Source organism: Scatophagus argus, chromosome 11 (assembly GCF_020382885.2).
Source record: "Scatophagus argus isolate fScaArg1 chromosome 11, fScaArg1.pri, whole genome shotgun sequence".
NCBI classification, from domain to species: Eukaryota; Metazoa; Chordata; class Actinopteri; family Scatophagidae; genus Scatophagus; species Scatophagus argus.
The window spans coordinates 6,877,869-6,904,678 of record NC_058503.1 but is presented as its reverse complement, the minus strand read 5'-3'; the positions used below and the strand labels follow the sequence as shown (position 1 = coordinate 6,904,678).

The following is a 26,810-nucleotide window of genomic DNA, read 5'->3' as shown; positions in this document are numbered from 1 at the left end:
TAAAGAGCAACATGATTCAATATCATTGCTTACAGGTCATGGAATCAGCAGAGATATTTATCTGTGGAATCAACAAAAAAAGTTTTTTGTCTTTTTACTTTGTTCTTACCCTTTCTGGGTTTCATTAGTAACACAGTGATGGTTGAACGTTCCAAACATTTGAACTCCCAGAATTCCATAGAGCAGGAGAAAAAACAGCAGGAAGATGGAGACACTCCAGATCTGTTCTCCGGATCGCCTGCAAAGCACGAGAGTGAACAAAGGCATATTAAAAAGTTACATGTAAAACTATACACAAATTGTGGAGACCATATTAAAAAGAAATGCTCATGACAGTTTTGTACTTCAGGATGTTGGTGATGCGAGAGCGAGGAAGCTCAAAGCGGAAGTAGATCCTGAAGGCCCGGATCATAATGAGCGCTCGGGGGATTCTCAACATTCCCCATGGAGACATCTGATCTACAAGCTCTGCAATTTCAAACACCTGAAACAATTAAAAACAATTACTACAATTAAACTGCCTGTGTCGAGCTGTTCAAACAGGAAAAAAGGCAATATTATTGCAGAAAAACTTGTAATAGTAAACGTTGACTATACCTGCAGCACCAGGGACACCCAGATGAAAAACACCATGAATCCATCAAACACACACCAGCGATCCTTGACATAAGAGTTATCCCCCTGTGCAGAGAGAAGACGAGCAAGAGGGGACATCAACAGTGAGACAAAAAGGCCAATAACAGAGAGTTAATAATAATAATAATTGGAAAAGAAGAGCAAGAAACATCATCATGAATATATAAATAAATAAGTATGGACATAATCATTATCTAAGGCTACATTTGTCAAGAAACCTGATGCATTTTACAAACTGCAAAATTTCCTGCCATGTCAGTCAAAAATCCTTTTGACAGACCACGATAGTCCTGTTTTTTCAACACAATAAGACAAGAATGATAAAGGCCCAGAAATGTTAACAAACTGCAATGTCACGGGGTTGGCAGAGATGGGCATTAATTACCACTTACAGAGTGAGAGTCTGTAAGAAGCTCTTAAGGGGGTCAGCAATCCACAGGAAGCTGCAAATAGGAGGGTGTGTTCTGAAACACTCTTCAGATAACACCATGTTTGATCACACACACTGACAAGAGCAAAAGCATGCAATTACTTTACCAGGCTATGGGGATCGTTTGTTTTGTGCAGCCACTTTCATCAGCTTGCCACAGAATACAAATTCCTAGTGTCCATATGGTCATAGACATGTTGAATACATCCGACTCACTTTGAAATACTAATGACTTCAGTTCCTAGAAAATACTATGTGCAATGTGTGTGTCAAGGTTAATTTCACCTGACACACACAGAAAATAAACAGAAAAACAACTTCCCATTTTACAGACAAAAGTGGGTTTTTACCTACCTTTAAGAACTAAAAGAAACATTAAGAGAAAGAAGAAGAAGAAATGTTCCAGTTTTCACACTGCTTTCCTGCACTGGAGGACAATTGTGTGTCCTCCAGTGCCTCCCCGCTTGTTATCCTTGATTTGACAATTAAGCTGTCCACACTTTTTATGGCAGTAATTACGGGCCTTTCATCCGCCAGCTGTCTGTTGCTGGTTACTTCTATAGAACATTATCTCTCTACCTCGCATCTGAATTGTGTTGAATCATCTGAATTTATGGCTCAATACAACTAGTAAAGCTGAATTTAAATTGTGATTAAAATGTGTTGCTGCACAACAAGACCACACCTCTGAATATTACCTGAAGAGAGGATGGAGCAACATTAGGTCTCCACCTGTTCAGTTAATGTTCAGGCTTCCCTTCATCTACTACATTTTAAATAGTAAATACTGGCTAAGGTGTTAAGTCTAAACTGAGAGAGTACCATTCAATACTTCATAACCTATCTATAAAGTTTCATCCAAATCTATCCCTACATTTCTAAGATACCTTTCTAAATACAGGGACAGAATGAGAGAACAACACCAAAGAAATCCCATCATATTAAACATCCAAAATTATTTATTTGTTGAAATTCATTCATTTGTAAGTAGTCACAATGCAACAACACTTTCTCTCATTTGTTTGTCATATTTTGTTTCCTTTGTTGATATTTTGTTGCCAAATATTTCAGTACTGTGAAATTTTGTGTGAGTATTTTTTTCAATCTTGTAATAACTCCATTTTGGCCATATGCTCCATGCAACCATGTCAATAGCTACCTTTATGATTCCTCTGATGTGCATCTTGGCGATCATCTCGGCGGTGTAGAGGAACATGAGCAGCGTGTCCAGAGTAAATGTCACATACTGCAATGGAGGGTAATGCTCAAACGTCTTGGGGGTGTTCATACACACAGAGATGACACTGATGATGGCACAGGCCCGCAGCAGAGAGTGCACCCACTGCAGGAAGAGGACAAAATAAGAAATAATGACAAATGTTACTGTCCAGCTATATGGATATTCTTGCCATGTTTTTTAGCCAAAATTTTCAAGGGAAACACATCAAAAAGTGAGACTTAAAAATAACACAAATGTCTGTCATGAATGGAACAGAGAAAACAGATCACATTTCACTGTGGAAAGCTAATGTGTGTACACTCACTGGCTTGTTGATCCAGAAGATGTCAGCGCTGTCTGTGAGGGTCTCATCCGGCCCAAAGTCGGTCATGGGCTGGGCCTCAACCCGTGAGCTCTGCTTCCTCTTCAGCATGCTGGGGCTTGCTGTGCTATACAGAGAGTGGATCTGACAGAGAGAGGGAAATGGACCACACAGTGGACAAAGCTAAATGAAGGACAGGAGAAGAACACTCTGGCTGCATCCAAGTCTGGGCAGTGGAAGTACCACTTTTTTGTTACTTCAATCATGTGGATTATAATCTAAAGAAATCAATTTATTGTGTACTCAATGCAGCTCAGAGGCGAGGCACTTGGCTTGAACGTAGCCATAACAGTAACTGACTTTAAAAATACCAGTGCACTTCTTAAACAAATGAAACGACTGTACAAAACTCAGGTTAAACAATATTCAAAATATAGTGTCAAATCAGATGTGTATCAATAGTGGCTTCTCAATGTAATTAGACGTAGCATTAAGCTTTAGTATACAGTGATGAGCATTCAGAAGAATAAACTACCCTGACTTGAATTGCCAGAACGGAGGTATGTACTTTAAAGTTAGACATGTGTTGCACTGTTGAATGGCCACTGTGATACACAACGCAGCACACATGGAACACAGGACAAGTGTATTCACATAGGAACAGCTCCAGTAACTTACCATTCAAAAAAGATCTCAAATGATCTTCATCATATAGAACACCAAAGCGCCAGTAGATTAAGCCGTACAACCTACTGTACATTGTGGTGAGTTGGCGTTACCTGTGCGTATCCATGTCTGTGTGGATGTTTGTGCGCATGTGTGTATGCAGAAAAAAACAAAAGTGTACAGGCTGTTTCGACATAAGAAAACAAGAAGAAATGACACTCTGAATGGAGACAAAGCGCACATACCAAAGGGAAAAGTAAAGCTGAAATTGCTCCAGCACTGCACATAACATGCGATCAGGCATACCCTGTAAATAACACACAACAGTTAGTCAACATCATGGCTTATATGGTGTACAGTACACTACCCACATCTACAGTACGCTCATAGAGACAGGAATGCCCACCACATCTGACATCAAGGCATATATGCGACACACTCTGTGAGTGAGTGAGTGACTGAGGTGTTGTGGAGAAAGAAGATGGGGTGGAGGAGGACCAGGGGGACTCACTGTGAGGCTCCTCATTGGTGCGTTCATCCCCAGGTCACAGAGAGGTGGAGAGACCAACCAGAGAGAGAGACTAGAGGTGCAAAAAGGAGAATGTCCTAAAGGCCTGGAGGTCCTGCGGCAGCAGTCAGTAAATGGTAGCAGTCATAAGAGCAGTAAAGACAAGTGAGACAACATATTCACAAAAACTGCAAGGTGCAGCTTCAGCACACATCCATACAATCAACTTCAGTCCACCCAATTTCTATAAAATTGTATTTTCTGATTTACTTTCTGTGGTATGTAACCATGTAGCCAGTTTTGGTTATATTGGTCCAAATTTAAGATTTCTGAGATCATCTCTTTCTAGAAACAATGCTCCTTTCAACGTAAACTGCTTCATAACTATTGTAACAGACACTTTGTTTCAGGAAAGAGACTCTTTTTTTTTAATTTTTAATGCTGTAAGCACCAGAAGCCTAATTCTAATCACCTTCATCAAACTGGGGCAGATCAGCATAGCTAGAAAGGAACATGACAACTTGTGAGCTCTGTGATTTGGGTAAATCAGTCTTTCAAGAAAAACACCATTGAAATATAATCCAATAATGTGAGATAGTGAGGTTATAACTCTGGAAAGATGAAAACAATCAGTAAATTCAATTTGTACATGTCTCCACTCATTTTATAACCAGAGACATAAAAAAGGACAGACATCAGACCTCTGCATCAACACAGAGGTTTGTAATTCAAAAAGCTTTGTGTCTACAGTGTTTAGGTGGGTGGTGTGTGTCAAAGAACACCCACATGATTCCCAGAACCCAAGGTTTCCCTGCAGAACACTGCACTGCAAACAGTTTGTTAATGTTATTCACTTCACCTGTCAGTGGTCTTAATATGGTGGCTGATCAGTGTATTGGTATGTGTGTATGTACTCTCTCAGCTGGGAATCTGGATCGCTCATAGCGAAAATCCTCAGGGAAAGGGCAGCACCGTTTATAGCTATTTTAATTCAAAACTCTAAACATAACCTCCTCCAGGGCGGCACGGTGGTGCAGTGGTTAGCACTGTTGCCTCATAGCAAGAGGGTTCCAGGTTCGAATCCCGGTCTGGGCCCTTCTATGTGGAGTTTGCATGTTCTCCCTGTGCCTGTGTGGGTTTTCTCCGGGTACTCCGGCTTTGTCCCACAATACCAAAAACATGCACATTAGGTTAACTGGATACTTCAAATTGCCCCTAGGTGTGAGTGTGAGAGTGTGTGGTTGTCTGTCTTTGTGTGTTGGCCCTGCGACTGACTGACGACCAGTCCAGGGTGAACCCCGCCTCTCGCCCGTAGTGAACTGGGATAGGCTCCAGCTCCCCCACGACCCTGACGGATAAGCGGTATAGAAAATGGATGGATGGATGGATGGATGGATGGATAACCTCCTCCAGACCAGATTAGGTGTGCAGCATAAGTAACCACGGTAATCTAAACAGGTTAACAGAGTCACCTTTGTGATCCTGAAAACTCATTAATCTCACTTCGTGATACACCCCACAATGTATTTTGAATCTGTTTTGTAGTACAGACCGCTGGTCTCCTCGACCTTGTTGACAACAGACATGCTACTCAAAACACGAACTGGTATCAAGTTTCAGTTTTTGTTGAGTTTTAAATAAAACCGTTTAAAATAGAGCAAAACGGCTGAAGAGATATCTGCTCTCACAATCCACCTTTAAAACATTAGAACCATTTTGAACCTCGAAATACAAATTTTTGTGACACCTTGACAAAACTTAAATGGTACAAAATATAAAAATCTAAGCATGGACAGAACAATGGAACTGTATCACCCCTGTTTCCTTTTATGCTCTTACCAAGAAAAGAAACGTCCATCCTATAAACTCCATGTAGTTAGAAGCAATTTCCCAGTGTAATTGCTACACTTAACATATGCAGATGGAGACGTGAGGAAGAGTGAAAACAAAATTACAGGGTCTAAGTGCTATTATGTGGGAGTATAGGTGGCAAAGACTGCAATTACTTCCCCATTTGGAGAGAGGACATGTTCCTCACGGGCAGGATGCGATCACTGGGCAGATTAATTGTAACTGTGAGTATTTGTTGGAGTGTACAAACTTTCTTTACTGAAGTTTTTATTCTTGAAGAGCGCACTCTGGCAGTATCATGTTAATTACATCAGACAACAAAAAGTTTCGTTGTCAACGTGGGCAGCACACTCAAACAGTTCTTTAATTCTCTGCCACAGCCTAGAAGGGAAATTTAGGCCTTTATACAATTTGGTCTCTGGCACTTTGTTCAAATTTGTTGAAAAGATTAAGATATTTCCAAGGTAACAATGGCCTCTACAGCTTCTGAGGAGGGGGCATACAGTGGGCATACATCAATATTTCCATGTTTGCTTTTTAGCTGCACACATCAATATTTTACATAAACAGTTATTTAAATGATTAAGTGTAATGATTTGGTGAAATGTGTCTCTCATGGTGAAAAACACATACAAATTTATCACCCAACTCCAGCAGTTTTTCTCTTCAGAGTTTTCTGGTACTTTTGTTTGTTGCTTTATGGTTTTAAGGTCCACAAATTTCATTCTCATTGACCCTGTTTCCAGCAGCAACAGGCAGATTTCAGACAAAACACTCTGCCTGCTCCATCTGAAAATGATTCAGAAGAAAGCAACGAGAATGAACTAAAATGGTATAGCTGTGGACCATAAAACAAACTGCAGAGTCTCCATGAGATATGGATTGACGCCTTTCATATTATATGGTTAATATAAAAAATATTAGAGCAGCACTATACACATTAGAGAGAAATGCAAAATATATAAATAAGACCTTTTGTGGTATACTGTATAACAAATGTTGTTCACTAGCATCATTATTATGTTTCAATCATTTGCATGTTATTTAACAACATTTGTCACAACAAGGTGCCATTTTTGTTTGCTGTTTGTCCGTTTGTTCAAGACTGGCCTGCTGTCACTATTGTCAAGAAATTTCATAATGATTTTCTAATTGCAAATAATTTCACGTTATTGTGGGCAAAAAGAAAAAAAATCACAGCAATCTTGGTAATCTTGTTAAAACTACCCGTACACCTAGAGCACTTAGGATACATGTAAAGGCCCCACTATGGCTGGCACACTATGGCCTCACAGGCCTCAACGGGCAACTGTGAAATCCTAATCGTTTTGGAGAATCTGCTCACGACAGGCTGTTGTGACAATCTGACCGATCGTACGTCATGTAATATGGCTGTCACACAACCGGATGTCAATCAAGAAATGTACATCCATACTGAGACTGAAACTGAATGAATGACATCCACGGAGCCAAGGTTACTATGGAAACGGATCAGAGCTAAGCGCTACATAGGGCAAAAACCAGGCTAAACCCACCACGGAAACATAAATGTGGGCAAGCGTAGGTCCCAAAATAAGCTAATATGATATGTGACAGGCAGGCCACGTGACAGTGTAGCAAATACACGACATTATTCTACCAGGGCCTACACCGGAGGATGACATCTCCACTTAGAGGGGTACCAGCAAGCTAGCTCGCAGCAGCACCAAGCGTCAGGTGCATCCTTAAAGTACGGCAGCTGAATGCCCACTCACATTCACGGCGAGTGTGGTGGCAGCAGATTAAAAAAGCAAACTGAGTCACTTACGAGAAGAGGATTTCCTTTATATGCCGTGTCTCGTCCTGTCCAACACATCAGCTGTTTTCCGGGTGTGCAGGGACCGTGTGGAAGAGTGCGGGAGCGCGCAGATTGCATTCACATCAACAGCACGAGCTCATGCAGCGGAGGCGCGCAGCCGTCTCCATAGTAACAGTCCAAAGTCCGCGAGATGCTGCATCATCAAAACAGTTTTAACTATTTGTATTTGACGCGATTTGACTTCTCACTTGGCTTAGCGCTGTAATAATAAAATGCGGCAGACTACATTATAATAAAAACTAATCACAGAAGACTATATAAAACATTTATTCTTTTTATTCCATTGAGTCCTTCCTTCTGATTGCTGGCGTTCTATATCATAAATCACGAACAGCCTGTAACTAGTTGCAAATCTTTTCCAATCAATTAAGTTTGTCAGGTAAAACAAAGCATGAGCTTTTTATGCATACCGTTTGAGCCAAATCCCCATTAATTATTGAGCAGAGTACAGTCCTGTCAGGTCAACTCAGAGCAATGTTCCTGTGGGATGAAAGGTCCGTACTGAAAGATCCACCTCGGCCTGCTATATGCAGTTCACACAGCTGTTAAATGTGCAGATAGTTGTCATCATGGACCTATGAAGTATTTAATACAGTAATAATAAACTGCTGGATGGCCTAAAAATATGAAATTGATTCTGCATGGATATAATTCAAAAATCAGTTTCATAGCCCAAAAATAGTAAAAACACAAGTATACATTAAAAAGATAATGAGATAATAAATCCAGTTTCCACTTGGCATTTAAAGACACCTGACAGTCCTGACTGACAGAATGACAATCAATGGGGAAAACACCAGAGGTTACTGTCACATTACATCAGTTACTGTGGTCTTAGTCTTGTGAGGTGATTCTTTCATACTGCAGCAAAATTAACAGGTTACAGCCATCGTTAATGCCATTATTTACACCTGTGCTTTTCTTGCTACAATATCAAAATGTGGAAAAATGTCAAAACAAGCACAACTTCAGCACTCTGCACAAATGCAGCAATGCTTCAATCAACATTTATGGGCAAGAGCAAACAAAGACATATTGCACATTACTCCTCTGACTCAACTGCTATGTTTGGACTAAGGAAGCTTGGTCCAAACAATGGTTCACAGTGGATGGCAGCAGGCCTTGCCTGTCGCTAAATGGCAGACAGGCTTTCTAACACATGAGATGTAAAATGTGTGTTACTGCAGCGATGTCTTGAGCACTCTTGATTCTCCATTTTCTCATCACAGTAGGAAAAGTACAGGTGTAACATTAACAAGAATTCTTTGCCAGTAAGTCATGACAGTGTGACAGCGAGGCAGCATGAACAATACAAAGACCCTGGAACTGAAGCAGCTACGTGGTATTCAGTGATCATTATTTTATTATTCACACTATGTTTTTCTTGTTGTGACACGTCAAAAACGCCTTCAGAGAGAAAGTATCTTTTAGAGGCATGGACTGATTTGCTTCTCATTTTAGAAACAAAACTGCAGCACCATTGAGATCTGGAAAAGGATGGGGGAGAGTAAAACTAAAACTTTAAAAAAACAGTCTGCTTCTAATTACATCTCAACTGGTGACTTAACCTTTCATTTTGGCAGTTTTCCCCTCTCCAGCTCCTTCCCAGGACTGTGTCTGAGAGTCAAGACTAATCAAAGGCACTTGTATGTAGAGGAGTGTTGGCTTTTGAAGGGATCAAGCCAGTTCAGGCCAGCCTGCTGCTCTTTCTCTCCTTCTCTCCTTTTCTTTTCCCTCTCATTCTCTCTTCCCGTCCTGCCTGTTTAAGGAGAGAAGGACTGGGAAATTCCTTCAAGCTACTTTACTTCAGGTTTGTGTGGATTTAAACATGCACACTGAGGTTTTGGTACAGTCCATGTTAGTGCCGTTGTTTCTCATTCTGCTCTATACTGTGGAGGACACTTTGTTACAATCGGTGAGGTGAGTTTCTACACAGCTTTATTCCTTCTTGTTTATTTTGGGGTAGACTAGAGAGCAAGAAGGAAGAGGGAGGTGCAGAGTATTGCTGACAAAGACAACACTGGGAGAGTACAATGTGGAAAAGTTTTAGGAGTGCCTATACATGTAGTTTGCACTTGCACTTATTTTGTGTAGTTTCTTTATGCTGCTTTACTTGCCAATAATTCTGCATGAGTCATGAAGGAAAAGTCTGCTTCTTTGATTTGCTTACTTGCTGTTGAATAGCACTTTTCAAAACTTAAAGACATTCATTTACTTTCATTTGACTGTCTCAGCTGACATGAATTAGCATGTTGTGACATTTTTTGTGGTTTTGGGTTTGATGCAAAGGAAGCTGCAGTGAGTCATTGGCTGGAGAGAGTTGTGCATTTCAAAAGCTTTTACTGAACACAAAACAAATGAAAATAAGGAGGAATTCAAAAAAAAAGTATGCAAACAAACTTGCAACTGCCTTTTTTTCTTTTGCTCTTTTATAAAATCAGAAAAATTCAACTTGATTGGAACTATAAGAATAACTATTTTCAGCAATTGGAATCAGTGCTACAGTTGAACAACGAAAGAAGGCATTGGGTGATATATAACTGAAAAGTAAATGTGTTTGTTAAGCTGTGTTCTGATAAGCATCACCTTCACCAGTAGATCCTTGGCTGACAGTGCTGTAAATGCTGCTATATGACTCCCTGAGTGGGTGTTTATTTTGAGCAGGTGCACCATGTCTGTGTAGTACTTTTATTGCTGGACAGCAGTGGCAAACACGTGTTTGCTCTACCACACAAAGCAACAGCTCTTAAGAATCCAGGTGATGACAGTGTTTTCTCTTGTTTTAATTACGCATATTCAAATAATATCTACCTTGTTTGTTTACAAAGTATGTCATCCTAAGAACGTAACACTGTGAAAAAGAGTAGGTGTGAAACACTCGATAATGAGGCTCCTGTTTTGTAACCTCAGTTATAAGGACACAGGTGCCTCCGGCGGACTCTTCAGGCTTATGGCTTGTTTACCAGGGTGCACTTTGATGTTTCCATTTACATGCAACGTTCCATCCGATCAACATTCAAAGTGTAAACAGCTTCTCAGAGAGTGAGGGCTAAGGTTGCAGGCCTCCACCTGTATGTATAAAATGAGGGCGGTGGTTTGCAATCTGAGGGATGACCCCTGTGAGGGCAAAGGGATGGAGTATGGATCCACTGCAGGGAAGGTTTGGATGACCCAGGTAAAGCACTGAAACTAATTTTAATGAATGTGTTTTAAGTGGGAAAGGACTACGTAAATTTACGCAAATTTAAGCTTGAATCATTTTTCATTAATAGTTGTTGCAATCATTGCTAATTACTGATTGTGAGATGGGGGGCATGAACTATATATCTAACTCTGAACAAGGTTTGAAAGTTTGAAAATCACTGAATTTAGGCTTTTCATACCAGCTTTCATCCCCATGGGCCCGATACTTTAGGGGACAAAAAAAGTAACCAGTTATTATGTTGCTTGCATTGCATAATTGCCTTTAATAAACTTATTATTACATTTTATTACTGACCATTTTTTTCCTTTCATGTAGTCATAGGACAAGCATGCATGCGGTGGTCACAAGGATATCAGCTCATGTCTTTGCGTTGTGCTCAAGTGAATTTTCATCAATGTTTGTTTTATGCGGCATTAGACTATACACATGCACACACTGGACTGGCATTTATTCCCTTCCACTGACAGAATAGAGTTGTTGTTATGGTGATATATGTAGCTAGGCTAACAGGCTAGTTCTTTTGTGTGATTGTTTTGCTTTTGCTGCAGCTTCTTTCTTCTTATGAAAGACATTAGTTTCGTATTTGTATCCTTTTTTCATATTTGATAAAAGTAATGGTTTTACAACAGGTGAAAATTCATGCCTCCATTTGTCTTCCTTCATTCACTCGAACTATCCTCACAGCATGACAGTGTGCAGCAATGACAGTGTTATTCTTTTGCCATTGGGGTTAGTAGAATTGAATGGAGTGCATGGAAGTCCAGCAATAAAACTCTCTCTTTTTTTCCAAATTTGATTTCATTCCATTTATATATACACTGGTGATGATAAAGATCATGATGGCGCTAATATGTTTTTGTTGGATCTCAATTCCGTTCCAGCCCTTTACAGTCTGGTAGCAACATCAGGAACTATACTAGAGCATTTGAATTAGAACTAAAGGCTATGTGTTTTTTTCTTTCTCAAATGACAGATGGAAAAATACATTGAGCTGCATTTTTCTTGATGTGAAAGAGCACGCGTTGTATAGCAGCAGCAACTGTTTGAGGGAACTCTCCTTTGAGATTTTCATTGGCTCCTTTAACAAAATCCCAAAACCTTCAGAAATATTTGTCTGGTGGTGAATTTTGCCTGCCTTTTTATTTTGAAAGAAGTGGCCAATCAGAACTAATTTACATTCAACTGAAATTGCCTTCAAAATCACAAATTTGTTGCTGTTCAGCATCAGCAAAAAGATGAAGATTCCAGGTCACTAACATGGAGGAATGGAGATTACCACACTCTGTGCATCCAGGTTTGGGACCATCATTGTCTTCTTTGCTGTCTTCTACATTATTCTACTATGATGAAGTTGCTGCTGAAAAATCAAGGGTGGTACCCTGCAGAACAAACAACCCTGACAGCAACAATACAAGCTCACAGCAGATGTAGCAACACCAATGAAGATTAGCTGAGGCTGGGACAGTATGGGACAGTGTAAGATAGTGGGAATCCACAGTGAACTCCTCCATTCTTAGTGTGAAAAGCTATCTAATTTAGTGGCCACAGAAACTCCACAATGACATGAGAAAATGTGTCCAAGGCCTGTGTACTACTTTGTGCCAATTATTCCCCAATGAAATGCTCCACATTTTACAAATGAGAAAATTATAGCTGTATGACTCTACACCTGGCAGTGATGATGCAAGTAATTATGATTAAAAAGTGTCTGAAATCTCAGTTTACTGCTCATTATTTAAGTCAAGCATAAGGGGGGCTTTCAGTGGTTGAGGACCATGTGAAATGGAACTTATTATAACATAGCATTTTGCTCAAGAAGCACACACATTCTGTACTTCATTTTAATGGGAGTGTCAGGAACATTTGATCCGCTGATTGTTTGAAATGCGTCTAATGTTTCAAACCTGGACAGCTTGGGAGGGTAGGAATGGAAAAAGAATGTCAGAGAGCATCCAAACAAAACAAATCCCTGAGATATCCCATGGAGTCAAAATGACGCTCAGCAACAGCTGCTGAAGTGTGTTCAGTAAAAAGTGAAGCTGTTTCTGTGTGCTATTACATTTATTTTGTGTTTCAAAGGCATTTATAGGGCCATTTTCGCAGAAGTTACATACTCCTCTCTATTCTTCATCCTGGATTTTTTTTCCTTTATGATGTTGCAGTGAAATATCCACAAATTGATGAGAAGTTCAAATTCAGCTGTACGTCATAGTCAGATTGGTATATTAATGACAGGTTACAGAAGCAGTGAAGCAATGGAAATGTATCCTCCTTAGAGCTAAGCAATATTAAACTGTAAATGTTCACAGGGGAAAACAATTAATCTGTTTCTTGAATGTATGTGTACAATTGCTATACATCCCAAACACCTTGAACAGGTCTTTTTGGTGTTTGACCATGTCTGCACCATGTCTGACCAAAAGATATTTTTGTTTAAATGTGGGAATTTTGTATTTCAGACAGACATTTAACCAACAGCATACTTCACCCTTCACCTCAGAAGTTTCCAAAGTTGCGTAACAACTGACCTCTTTTCTTTCTCCCAGCCAGGTGGGTGGTGTGTGTAAGCTGTCCACAGAGTCGTCCCTGCGCCGCTGCAGGACACCTGATGGCAAGATCTGCAGTGGGAGGGGCAAGTGTGACTGCGGCATCTGCTTTTGTGCAGCCACAGAGCCAGGGAAGTTCTATGGTCCACGCTGCGAGTGCCACGACTGGGTCTGTGCCACATTTAATGGGAAAACTTGCAATGGTGGGTGCAATGATGTACTTATTAACACATAACACAGCCAGATGTTTTGTTAATAGCAAGGAGTCAAATATGTTGGCATATTGTCTAATAAAAGTTTGACTGTCAAAGTTTCATTTGAAGAGAAGTGTACAGGCACATGGTTCCATTTATTTTACTACTACAGGGTCACTAAGTGATGCAGCAGAGCTCCACACTGTGGGCTTACATCAGGGAGGCTTTTCAGTGGACTCTCCAGATGATTTTTAGTGTCTCTGTGAGCCAGGTGCAAGGAATAATAGACAGCTTCAGTGTGAAATCCAAAAATCTACAGGGCTTTAAATATCCTATTCATTTGATATGATTTCAAATATAGAAACATGTATTTCACAGACTTGGAGTGGGTTTAGAGTATTTTCGCTTCAGCTGTGTTTGATTCTTTCGCTCTTGCCAAACAGAGAGCTGCAGTATTGTGTCTTTGAGAGCCTGCATCACCTTGGCAGCACTTCAAAGGGTTTCACTGCTAATAGACAGCTGGTTTGTACACGTACCTTACCAAGGCATTAGCAGTTGTTGGGAGGCACGGCTTTGAACTTAGCTTGTTGCCTCAAATTCTTACAGGTTCTCAAAGAGAACACTTGAGACTGCATCGATACTAAAGAACAAGTTGCTTCATGAGATACTCTCCATTTTGCACATTAATTTTCCAAAATGAATGCAGAATTCACAGACTAACATATTACAACAATATGCCTTATCTGTTAAAAGAACGAGGAATTAGGTTAGGTAGTTGCTTTTATTTAGTTTTCTTTTTTAAGTTTACTAAGTTGGTGGGACTTCAAATAAGCTAACACATCAATGAAACTGAAAAATTCCATGCATTTTACACGTAGTTGCTAATTTAGTGGGTACACCTAGTTAAAACTACTGCAGTATAATACATCATCCCTATGATAAATCTTAAATTGATAAAGGTTACAATGTTCAATTTTCAGCTGCAACTAGTTAGGGCTGACTAAACCTTATGGTCATTTTTAAAGGCAGCAGTTCATAGCGCTCGTTTCTTGAAGCTGCTCTGATCAATATTTCTTTTTATGTTACCAATAAATCAAACAGCTACATGTAATGTGAAGGGAATTGCTCATGGTGAGAAGAATTATCATCTGACCTTGCAGTTTCCCTCAGCTTTATAACATTTTTTAACTCATTATTTTGTTGAATGGCGCTCCGCAACTTTACTGTAGTTCACTATCAGCTGTTTTCAGCAAAACAGTTCCAAAGAAAACATTGTATGCTGCCTGCCCAGCACCAAATATCAGACAGACAAAATTAGCAACTAGCTACAAAAATGGAGCATTTAGCATTTAAAGATCCAGATATTTGCCCTGGGAGTTGGTATCAAGCAAAGAGAAGAGAGAAAACAAAGCAAAAGAGATCAAAACGAGAGTGAATATTGGACTTCAAATGAATTATAATATTGATATGTTTCTACTCTATTCCTGTCTCTTAAAGGTTGTAGTTTGTGGCTATACTGAGTATTATCACCTTATACCAAGAGTTTTTTTCTAATAATTAGAGTCTACCTTTATTGATATAAATGACAAAACAAACCAGTATCATCAGTTACGATGATACAAACTGCACCACAAACCTCTGAATGGAGAATACCTTTAAATCACATGGTTTCAACAAAACCCAGACTATTATAACTCTCTGGATTTATTTCAGTACTGATTTATGAGACTGCATTAGTTTTAAAGGAAAAAAAGGGACTGGTTGTAGCCTGTTACCAAGACTTAGCAGACGTTTATCGGATGAGATATGTTAGAAGTTGTGAGAGAGGCTGTTCCCTTTATGTTGATGTAAGGAAAAAGAACCCTCATCTTTTTGTTCGCTGTCCTCTGTAGTTGCTGGGCTGTGAGTGTCAGGGTTTAATGGAGATATGTGTGCATCCAGAACAGGTCTAATGGAGATATGCTTGTATGTGTGTGTGTGAGAGAGAGAGAGGTAGGGTGATTTATTTGGGTAGACAAGTTGGCTGCTGTGAGGAACTCATTATGGTTCAGCAGTCTGGAGCAAGAAGGCCCTGCTTCAGCCTGATAATAGGGTTTCACTCTCTGGTATACAGACTGCAAATGGAACCGAGATGTATCAGAAGGGATAGGTTTTCACACCCAGACACACAGTGGACACACACACACACACACACACCAAGGATAAAGCACATTCTCATAGTGTGACACTCGTGCACAGACAAATATGCACATATGCACACCAACCACATACTCTCCCAAACATATGCCCATGTGCATATACGGCCCAGCTATTATATTCAAAGCATACTGAGATATATGCAGCCCCTCCATCTCCCCCTCCACCCCCATCCCCATCCCCCATCACCCCAGTTGCTCAATGGCCCTTGCAGCATGCATGGTCTGCTGTCTGAGATCAGCAGCCAAATTCTCTCCCTGCGGCTCCCTTATCTCTGCCTCTCACAACTGCCCACTGATAAGATCCAATAGATTTTTTTTTTTCACCTTAGGGATAAACTGTGTGCTTTTCCTTTCCAAAAACATTAGCTTTTCTGGCACTGAAATGGTCTCTTAGCTTGGATGGTATTCATCAGGCAAACACAGACTAATTCACATCCTCTCAATTAGAGCAACAAGTCAAGCCGGATGAAGAGATGATATTTTTTTTTCTTTTAAATTTAGGTCTGATGGCAATATTTATGAAATCTAGGTTATTGTCAATGTTGTAATGTTGTCTTGCTGAAGGAAGCGAAAACAGTTAAATCGTGTTGTGCTGCGCAGTGATTATAATAGCAATCTTTCTGTCACCACAGAGGAAGAATGTCCTCATTTGGAAACAAGATCCTGTGCCTTTTTGTGGGGAATTTGTATGGTCTTTCCTTTTGCTGCGTGGGGATCCTTTGGGTGCAGTCAACAGACATGCAAGTCAACTGAACTGGAAGCTCTACATTTATATACTATGTGCCCATGTATACTGATGAGTATAGTAAACAGCCCAGGGTGTCTTTCCCAGTGCATGCTGGGACTGAGGCATAATAGGAGTATATGGAACTAAAATGTTCCTTTCCTCTGCAGGAATAGTTACAGGAGGAAGAATAGGTCCTGTTATCATTTTAATCTGACTGAAAGAGCTGTTCTTTTTACATATGCATTACTTTCTTTTCCCCAGAATAGCAGATAAAGGTATTTGTCTCTGGTTAATTTATTTTCTTTTTGTGTCTCTGATCTCATACATATAAATTATCGTTTACATTTTTAAACTGACCATTACCACCCATAGCCGATATTTTTAGAAGGGTTACATGTGTTTATGTTAAGAGAAATCATGAATATCAAACATTCAAATAGGAATTTACACTGATAAATGATACTCTAACACCATTAAACTATTGAGGCTGGTGCTTTGAAGTGACTGGGCCACAGCATGGCAAAAAGAAAAAAACAAACAAACAAAAAAATAATACATTTTGCATTATACCCTGTGACATGGTAATCTACTTGATCCATGCAAAATAAATTGTAGGTGCTATTGTATGTTATTTGTATCATGGAATCTTTCATAATGATCCTCAAAATAAATAATTTTCATCACAATATAATGGAACTTATTTGTGACACTCCTTTGTAAACTAAGAAGAAACACTGGAGTTTTAGTTGGTTTTCTATGATTCACACAAGCACTGATGCTGTCACTCTGGTGTTTTTCCTCTCTCTGGTACACCCCACATCGTAGCAGAGCAGTGGAATGATGACCTGGACTAACATCTGTCCACCAACTGTGCAAAACCTTCATGTTATTTCACTCCTCTGGCTCTTTTGGACTGTGTATAAGTCTTCCTGTTCTGATCCTCCATCACTTTAAAAAAAAGAAAAAGACGAAAAAGCTACAGTACATGAAAAACAAAACTTCTGAACATTAATCCAGTTTTTGACTGTTTCAAGAAATGTTATAAGTTCTATATTTACACACAGTTATATTCGTGTAATGTCTGTAGTAACTCCCCTGATGTCATAAATGAGGGCCAACGTGGCAATGTTTCCATTCTCTGTTTCACGGCCCTTCCCTCTTTCTTCCCCCTGACTCACAAGCCACGTGAAATCTTTCTCTCCCTGTCTGTGCTGAATAGAGCAAAATGTTTTTCTCTGATGTGTGTTCAGACAGAATGTGCCTCTCTGCAATTTATGGTCTTTTCCGATGTCGGAAACACAGAGGGTGGCCTAAGGCTCTGCAGGTTAGCACTGGCACAATAAAAACAAGCCTAGGTCAAAACCTATATGACTGGACTGCATATGGTCAGCATGTAAAAATCGTTTGTTACAGAGGTTGTCAGTGTTGTCTACAATGTGTATTTCTAAATATCACTGTAAATGCTCATGTGCAGTTTTCTGCAGTGGTCCTAGTAATATTTGTTGTTAACGTGTGCTTAAATGGCAGTTGGTTTAGGTACCTTTAAGTCAAAATGTTAAAACTTTAGATGCACAAAAATGCAGTTGCTAGAGCAACACAAGAACAACCAGTATATGTCTTAAAATGTTTGATTTGAAAGATAGCTTGTTTTAATTATTTGTTACTCCCATACTTAATGTTTCTAAATGTTGATATGTTTTTCTATAAGCTGCTCTCAAATTGTCAGAATGATGTGTGCTCTCCCTCATGCCTCTTGGCACACAGAGAGCTGTTTTCCCTCCTTTACTTACAGTGCCTAACTAGCAGATTTGAAAGACATTGCTTATAACCAAGAAATTGGCAGTCAATAAAAGTAAATGGTATTGCTGATTAATTATTCAGTATATCCAAGACAAATCACAGCAGAAGTCATCTTGAAAGCACTTAGCATATAGAACATGTTTAGACTGTACTTATTTTTGCAGAGATTCAACATTCTCCCATGAGCACCCAGTTGGAGAAAGTGCCAAGTTGGAACTTTCCTTTAAAAGAAAGAAACCTCCAGCAGAACCAACTGTGTCCATCACAGTAGTTTTTTTTCTTTTTTTTTTTGAGGTCAACATACTTAAATTGTCTGCAATGGGGGGACCATGTATTTACACTACGCTTCAAACAAAAGCTGATAATTCTCTATGTCTGATGTTTCCTCACCCCTACAAAACAAAACCCGTCTCTCTATGTGTTTCAGCCTTCCGTTCCCTCAGAACAAGATCTCTATGCTGTGTCAACATTTTTACATTCAGTATCTGTACAATTAGGTACTTACAACACATAAATTAACTGTTACTATTATGGATATTCTGTATCATAGCAACTAAAGCATCTCAGCTGAAAAACACTGTGCCTCTAAAGGGCTCTTAAGTGCTGCCAGCTGGACTCTCTGATGTTGTAGTAGAAAAGAGATTATCAGAAAACAATTAATTTTGAAATGGGGAAACTCCAGCACTTGACCGGCCGCACCAATGGGGTAACTTCATCAGTTGTTAGTAACCCCTAAGTGAGCAATCATCTTTAAAGTTTCCCTATCAAAGACTTCAACAATTACTGCAGTAGCACACAAAGTGTTTGATCAAACATGGATCAGTAGTTCCCTCCAAACCCCCCCAGCCGCTGATGTGGATGGAGGGAGAAAGCTAAGTATGCAATCCAGAACAATCTGTAACTTTGTGATTCTGGCAGAGTGGTCACCTCACCACTCTCAAATGAGCAGTAGAAATGGTGGCGGAATCACTGCGAAAACCCTTGTCCTCTCTGAGAGAAGCTTGTTTTTGGGGTTCTAACACATTTTAGCCTGCGTACCTTCTGCTCTCTCCCTCCCTTTCTAAGGCTATGGTTTTCAGAGCCTCTGTTCTCTTGCTGTCTCTGTCCCGCAGCTTCTGTGCCACCCCTGCCAGAGAAAATCTCACCCAAGGGCATTTTATGTCAGCAGCACATAAGAAGTCAGTTTGTCCAATGCTGTTCCAAATCAAACTCCTCCAGATGCTCTTTCAGTTAGTATTACATAAGCTTGCTTCTAATATGGACACATTATAGACAGATAACATAAACAAGGGAGAACAATTCACTAATGGCAGTCTGTCCAAAGGGACTAAAAGGTTTAATACATAATTTCTGTTGATTTCCCAAAGAGAAAAAAGAGAAAGAGAGAAAAAAACTGAAAATTGGACCCACAGTGGAATGCTGTCCTTGAGCCATTACAGCCCATTAAATTGTTCATCTCTGTATTTTGTTCTAGTACATATTTTGATGTGCTCTCACTTAGATATTCTGAGCTTTGCTGGGCACTGTGCCTCTATGGTGAGTCACCTAATGATTCCACTGTGAGCTGCAAGAAGGAAAAAAAGAATCTATCCAAGTCTACTAGTAAAAGGCAATTTTGTTTGGAACCCGTTTCAGCTTCCAAAGACTTCATGCTGTAGGTTTCTACATTGCTATAATCATGCCTGGAGAAGTATGAGGAAATGACTAAAGCTGACAACTGAATACAGGTGGATAATTTTAAAACTCAAAGGATGAAAAGAAGGAGTTTCTTGTTGTGAGGGCAGCACATACAGAAAACTGAGAGTTATTACCTGAGACAGGTGTTTCAGACCTTTTTCTCTGAACACAAGCTGACTTGCTGCTGTTTCACGCTCTGTAAGCCACAGGGAGAGGAAAGCAAGGAGGAATAATTACTCACTGAAATGAGTACCATGTTATGGAGAACTTGATCTAAACAAAGCAAGTGAGGAAATGTCATTTGGAGGCGAAAACCAATTGCAAGTAATATATGAGACAATCTCAGAGTTTTTAGATTTGCAATATGTACTGTATGTCTCACAATAAAGTGTTGCTTATATAATAGAAACTGCATAGAAATTCTAGAATAGCCCCAAGACTGTCTCAAATGTAAGTGATATAAGTGTTTTCTGCTCACAGAGAGGAAATTAGCTGTGGTACATGTATTTAACCAGTAATCACTCCAAATTGATGAATTGATATGCTCTCCACAAACCCTATTTCCTTGTTTATCTTCCTCTCAAGATTGTACTTTGTTTACCATTAAACAGGAACTAGTTAAATTCTAAAACTGAAATTAATTTGCTGCATGAGTCATCGTCCTTTCCTCATGAGGATGGTAATGTTGCATCACCTGTTATTACTGCCATTGATGCGGGCATAGATGCGCCCTCTCCTTTTGACTCCATTGGATGTATCTAGGCACTGGTCGGCCCCTGATTGGCTGGATATGTGTGCCCGTCGGTGGAGTGTAGGCTGGACCGCGACCCCCCCAAGTCACAGAGAATTACTGCTCACGAAGCACCAGGGAAGACAAACTGTCGACACACAGGCACCTTCCCACACACACATAAACTTTAGCCTAGCAGACAAAGAGCGGACGTTTTATATGTCAGCGTGATTGCCAAGTGCAGATTAATGAGGAATAGTGGGTGGCTGTGACTTTGTAATATTCTGCTGAATTAAGTTGGAGAGACTTTAATTTTGTTTTTCAGTTGTTGTGCTGTAGTTTCCATTTGCAAATGGAAATGATAAGTCCAAAAAGAAATGTCCACACATATAATCTTATTCCAGTTACCTCCATGAGTCTGTGCTGAGCGTGTAATGAAAAATCAAATAACAACCACAGCAATCGCAAAGCAATAAAATATTAAGAAATACACAGTGGCTGTGGTCTACAGTGGAAATGTTTAATGACACCACGATTCAAGAATCACTAAAACAACTTTGCTTTTGAGGTGGTTATGACTATTTCTCCTCCTAAATATGCGAACAGTTTGACAGTACACCCAAAGAGGTGCAATAAGCTCGAGTGGGAAAGCACAGCTAGCGCAGACAGCAGATAAGAGAATATCCATTGCCTTACAAGATTATTTCTAACCTGTATGTGACTACATTGCAATAAAATGGAGTTTCAAAGTGTTCTGTTTTTTTCTTTGTAAACAACTTATTTGTACAAGTTGCAGGTCTTACTGTCACAGAATGATTTATATAGTTAATTGCATTGTCTAGACAGCCTGCAAAAAGCACAGTCTACTCTGAGCCTCTCTGTTTTTACAGCTTGTGTGACAAAAATTACAGAGTTTAAGACTTCTTTAAAATCTGTTTTATGTCCTCAAAATTGTATTGACTCTGTCGTGCAGCTTCCTTTGAAGTGCACTTTACATATTCTTCTTTTCCTTGAAGCCTTTCCCAAACGTCCCCTGAGCTGTATTGATAATGAGGAGAGACAGGGGACTTACCAGTTGTTAATGACTGATGGATAACCCTTGAAAAGGACACCACATTTACATGATGAACGAGTCAGGAGAATGATTGAGTGTGACATACAAGGCCCCTCGCTGCTCAATGCAATGGGAGCAACATTTATAATAACTTGTCAACAGCCCTCATTTGCATCATTTGATTCCCTCCTGTTTTTCATATTGCTCACTATGGCCATCAGAATGATGAGAAATAGTGACGCCAAACTGCCTGTGTGGGTCCTCTGAGCAAGGTAATGCTCTCATTGAGTGATTGATGAGGAAGTTAGAATATCATCTTGACATTTTGTAATGAAAACAGTTGTATTGCAAATATCTTCGTGAATATATAACAGACAAATGTACTTACTGCTTTCTTACTAAATGTACATATAGGTTTGCCAAGGGAAATTAATGATATTTCTCATCCACTAAAATAATAGTCACTTGGGAGTACAGTGGGTCTGTTACAGTAATTAGTGTCATAGAGTCAAAAGAATCCTACAATGTACTGTTGTGACAGTGCAATGCATTCATATGCATTTAAGAAAACACTTATGAGTGTCCTTGTGTTTATAGGATTATTTAAAGCACTAACAAAAGGCATGCTTTTCAGCTTCGACAAACAGCATGTGGGGTGTTGTGTTTCCCTTTAGACCGTGGCTACTGTGACTGTGGGACGTGTGAGTGTGACGAAGGCTGGTCCGGAGATTCCTGCCAGGTCCAGGAGGAGTGTAACCTATCCAACAAGAAGAGCAAAGAGCTGTGCAAAAACCCACAGGGGGTGGTGTGCTCCAACAGAGGTACTGCAATCTCTGTCTCTCTCTCTCTCTCTCTCGCTTACACTCACACACACACACACACACACACACACACACACACACACACACACACACACACACACACACACACACACAAACACAAACAGAAAAATAATCATTAACCACAATAAAGCCCTCAGTTACAACTTATAAACACCTTTTTGAAGTTCAGTTCCTTCAGTTGAGGCGGATAATTGTGATCTCTTCACTCCCACATGTGTCTATCAGTGTGAACAGTTTCTTTTTCACTAACACAGGTACATTAATAAATCCATGCATGAATCAGCATCATTGGGAAGACTGACATCTTGAATTAACAATACTGTAAGTAAGTATTGATAATTTAATTTTGTGTTAAATCTCATAAGCCAGAGCTTATTTGATGCACACAGTCTAGGTTTGTGTGTTTAGGTGTGTGGACATATGATTGAGCACTGGCACACTGAGGACACACACTGTGAGGTGACATCTGGGCTCAAGTTGTCACTAACAACTCCTAACCCACCTAGGTGCAGCCTCACCACTGGTCCACAATGTTCCCAAGGATAAATCTGTATTTATGTGTCTGCATGTCAATCTGTGTGTGTGTGTGTGTGTGTGTGTGTGTGTGTGTTGTAGGGACAATCTGTTTGCACAGTCACGTTGTGAGGACCTGCCTTACTTATAAGGACATAATGCAGGTCTCTACAACGTTAATCACTAAATATTAGGGTGAAGACTTGCTTCAAGGTTAGGTTGAGGTTAGGCTGAGGTTAAGGTAAGGGTTAGGATTAGGCAAGTAATGGTTGTAGTTATGGTTAGGTGGTGGTTAAGACTCCAGGAAATTAATGTAAGTCTATGTAATGTCCCCAAAAGTGATGGAAACACAACTGCTTGTGTGTGCGTGTCTGTGAAAACATGTACTGTACAGTATGTGGTCTGTTTGAGCTTGTAGAAATGCAAATTTATTCACAGCATGTCATTGTCTAGCCTTCTGTCCCTATGGTGCATCATTCGAAAAGCCCTAGTGCACACACACACATACACAAACAATACCTCAACCACATCCAGTAGGCAGAAGCCTGTCTATAGCCGTTGCCACATGATGCACAGACGTTGCCTCCAATGCACACCTGCAAACCAGCTGGGTTCTTGGTCACAAAGTGCACTGCATAAAAACATGCTTGGATCCTCCTTCTCACAGCCAACCACACACTGTTAACATATAATACACACAAACAAAATTTACCATTACCTTTACCTTTTCCAACAAATGAACTTAAAGTGTGTCTAAAGCTGGTATCTTTAATAGGCACCTGCCACTGTGGTAGCTGCATGTGTGACAATGAGGACAGCAGGAGTCTGGTGACGGGACGTTTCTGTGAGTGTGATGACAGCGAGTGTCTGGATGAGGACACTGGAGAGGTGTGTGGAGGTATGCCCTGCAGACCATGTCTCACCCCTTCACCCAAAACAGCACAGACACCTTGGTCTGACATATGGTTATTTATGGATTGTCCACCCTTGTCAATCCGTCCTAGCTGACTTATTTCGTCCACCCTATGTTAGCAACTGTCATGCCAACTATAGACGTTCATTTTTAAATGAGTGTACTAAAGGAACATGGCTGCAATTTGTTCATCTTCTGTCTTACTGAGTTAGATAACATTGAACACAAATGATACTTTGCTTAATCTTTATCCTGGAAGAAATTGTGAAATTATAGTTTAGCAACCACAACCAAGAAGCAGGCCTGTCAAGTTCTCAACATGGGAAAGCACTGTGTTCCAGATGATACTGTGGATGAAAGTTTAGGGTAGCATTGGCTGCTTTCTGGCCTTTGACAATAAGCCTTTGTGTTGTTTGTAGTATAGTAAGCATCCAAACAAGGGTATATTAAAAAGAACTACTATAATCACAGTCAGATATGCCATGCACACTATGTTATTCCCATATTCCACACATTGCAAATTGTTACTGAAATATAATTATTTGGCTATGATAATTGTAAGTGATTTTAGGCTTATATCTTCGGAATATGAACATGTGAGCATTTGTCTTTAGCACCAGATTTCGTTTTGTTTTTTTGCATTGTCACATAGCACTAAGTTAGCATGTTGTGATATGATATGATGTGATGCAATATATGCTATGTAGCCATCTAATGCATATTGAAACCCTTTTTGTCGAGTTTGCCAACAAAAGCGCTATTTTACCTGAAGTTTAAATCAAGTAATCTACGCCCATTTTTTCAACAATGACCTAAGATTGCCAAATCTGCCAGATTTATCATTGTAACTGACAAGCATGACATTAGTAACAAAGGGAGGTGGGGCTTAACAAATGGTTATTTAGTAGCTCCATCATCCATAATGGAGCCGTGATGGCTTAGCACAGAGACTGCAGGGAATAGAAATCCTCTGTTCAAAGTAAAAAACAATAATAGTTAAAAAATGGTTTCAAGGAATTCCAAAACTTATTTGTCATCTCGTGGAAGTTAAATGTAGCTTGAACTGTTGTCTCTTTTTGTTGTTGGTGATGGTGTGTCCTATAGGCTGTTACAGTGCCTGCTTGTCATTCATTCATAAATTCATTGTGAAAAACAAAATTGAACAAAAACACAAACTGAAATGAAAGATATTGCAAAGATATTTGTCATTTTTCTGTAAAAAACCTAAAACCTGGAAATATATGAACAAGTAAGGAGTTAATATAGAAGTCTGTTTCAGCAGTTGTCCGTAACAAGGACAGAGGTGAACTCATCATTTGTTGTTTTCTGATCTGCTTTCAGGCCATGGCCAGTGTTACTGTGGAAACTGTTACTGTGCTGCTGGTTGGCATGGAGACAGATGTGAATTCCAGTGTGACATCAGCCCATGGGAAAGCAAGCGGAGATGCACGTCTCCAGATGGCAAAATCTGCAGCAACAGAGGTCTGTTTACCCACTCCAAAACCAGTATACAACATGCAGCATTTGTAGTCTGGCATCACATTTAAAATTCTTCTGCAGTGATTATTCATTTTGTCATAATAGCAAATTTCAAATGTGACACAGTCAAAACTAAACTAAAATAATACAAAATAAATATGCTGATGCATGATAAGTAGGGCCAGGAAGCTCTGATTTTATGTTTCAATACAGCTTCAAAACCCATTAGAATCCAGCTCATAATAGTGACAGTTTCAATTGAATTATGTTGCTCAGAAACAGGAAACAACCATTCTTAATGGGGTCAGGTTCATTTCCTCTCTGTTATCTAAAGTCATTAAGAGGTGGAACAGACACAAATAGTTTCCAGCGTGTAGGATCAGTTCAACGTGTCTCCTGCTTTCTGACTACCACATATGAAGAGTCGCATTTGTTCTCCACCTTTGATACTGAGAATGTACAAGAGATAAGAAGCAAAACAGAGAATAGACTGGTTTAAGAAATTGTAAATGTAAATTCCACAAAATTGTCAGAGCTTGGAGGACAGACAGTCAGAGAAATAGCTTCGCTAACCTAGCTCAAGTGATCCTGAGGGATTTCAGTAAAGCTCCCTAAAATTAATTACAGTGGACAAGCTGATGGCTGGCTAAGTGGTAGGGCTAAATGGTACGCTATTGGACAGAGCCCCATGATTTATGGTCAAGTGCACAACTGACATGGCATGAACAACCATCGATAGAGTACATGGTGTAGCAGACCACAGTACCTCTCTTTAGTGTAGAAAAGGGCAGGAAAAGGCTTTACAATCCCATGAGTTACCAGGGATCAGAAGGGAGAGGGAAATTGTCCAGATAGTCCATATCCATTTCTAAATATTTAATGTGACTGGTTTTAAAAATCAATGATGAACACATTTCCCTGCTTGTTCTGTTAGCTTGACATAATTTTCTGATTCTTTCAACAGTACCTGTGTCGTGGAAATTTTTCTCTTTGCTGCTGGTGAATAATGAAATAGAGACTTCTGCCGGCCGACAAGGTTTTATTTTCTTTGCAAAGAAAAGGTCAGTCAACACGCGAGCGGTCAAAGTGAAGAAAGACCCCGAGCATGGGGAGACCTAAACATTTATACATGAGGGACAGCCCCTCATCATGTGTTTTACAACCTTTTGTCTTAATTCGAGGGGCACCCCCCCTCCTCTCCCAAGATATGCTTCTGACCTCCTGCTGGTGTGCTTCACCCCAGGTTGTCCTGCATGACCTCGCACCTAGGTGCAAAAGTGGGTTTTAGGGTTCACATCCTACAGAGATAAGAGGATCTTGTACCTTATCTTAACAGCAGGGAGGTTGAGTGTCCCAAATAGGTTTGTGGGACTGTGGGAATGGGGAGGTTGTGTGTCTCTCGTGACTGAAACAATGAAAACTGGATTTTTACCATTACAATT

The 26,810-nt window shown here is 39.9% G+C and overlaps 2 protein-coding genes across 8 annotated transcripts in view; one reads left to right on the top strand and one right to left on the bottom strand.

Annotated features, from left to right (window-relative positions):
* Positions 1–7,580, bottom strand: part of nalcn (sodium leak channel, non-selective) — a 61,483-nt gene extending 53,903 nt beyond the window's left edge. For 3 of the 7 annotated variants that reach the window (XR_006844731.1, XM_046404477.1, XM_046404479.1), the window contains exons 1-8: positions 7,440–7,576; positions 3,785–3,896; positions 3,519–3,580; positions 2,611–2,751; positions 2,226–2,408; positions 598–681; positions 345–484; positions 110–238 (exon numbers count right to left, since the gene is read on the bottom strand). Coding sequence is in view for 6 of the 7 variants with exons in the window: in XM_046404477.1 (XP_046260433.1) it covers positions 110–238; positions 345–484; positions 598–681; positions 2,226–2,408; positions 2,611–2,751; positions 3,519–3,560 (719 nt within the window). In the remaining variant the exon portion in view is untranslated. Of the gene's footprint in view, positions 1–109; positions 239–344; positions 485–597; positions 682–2,225; positions 2,409–2,610; positions 2,755–3,518; positions 3,581–3,784; positions 3,897–7,439 lie in introns of all 7 variants that reach the window. The other 4 variants (XM_046404478.1, XM_046404482.1, XM_046404481.1 and 1 more) reach the window with 4 other exon arrangements.
* A 1,559-nt stretch (positions 7,581–9,139) lies between these two features.
* The window catches only part of itgbl1 (integrin, beta-like 1), a 50,118-nt gene continuing 32,447 nt past the window's right edge, over positions 9,140–26,810 (top strand). Inside the window, exons 1-5 of the mRNA XM_046404103.1 lie at positions 9,140–9,410; positions 13,242–13,444; positions 22,296–22,442; positions 23,752–23,874; positions 25,231–25,371. Coding sequence (XP_046260059.1) covers positions 9,319–9,410; positions 13,242–13,444; positions 22,296–22,442; positions 23,752–23,874; positions 25,231–25,371 — 706 coding nt within the window. The 5' untranslated portion in view covers positions 9,140–9,318. The remainder of the gene's footprint in view (positions 9,411–13,241; positions 13,445–22,295; positions 22,443–23,751; positions 23,875–25,230; positions 25,372–26,810) is intronic.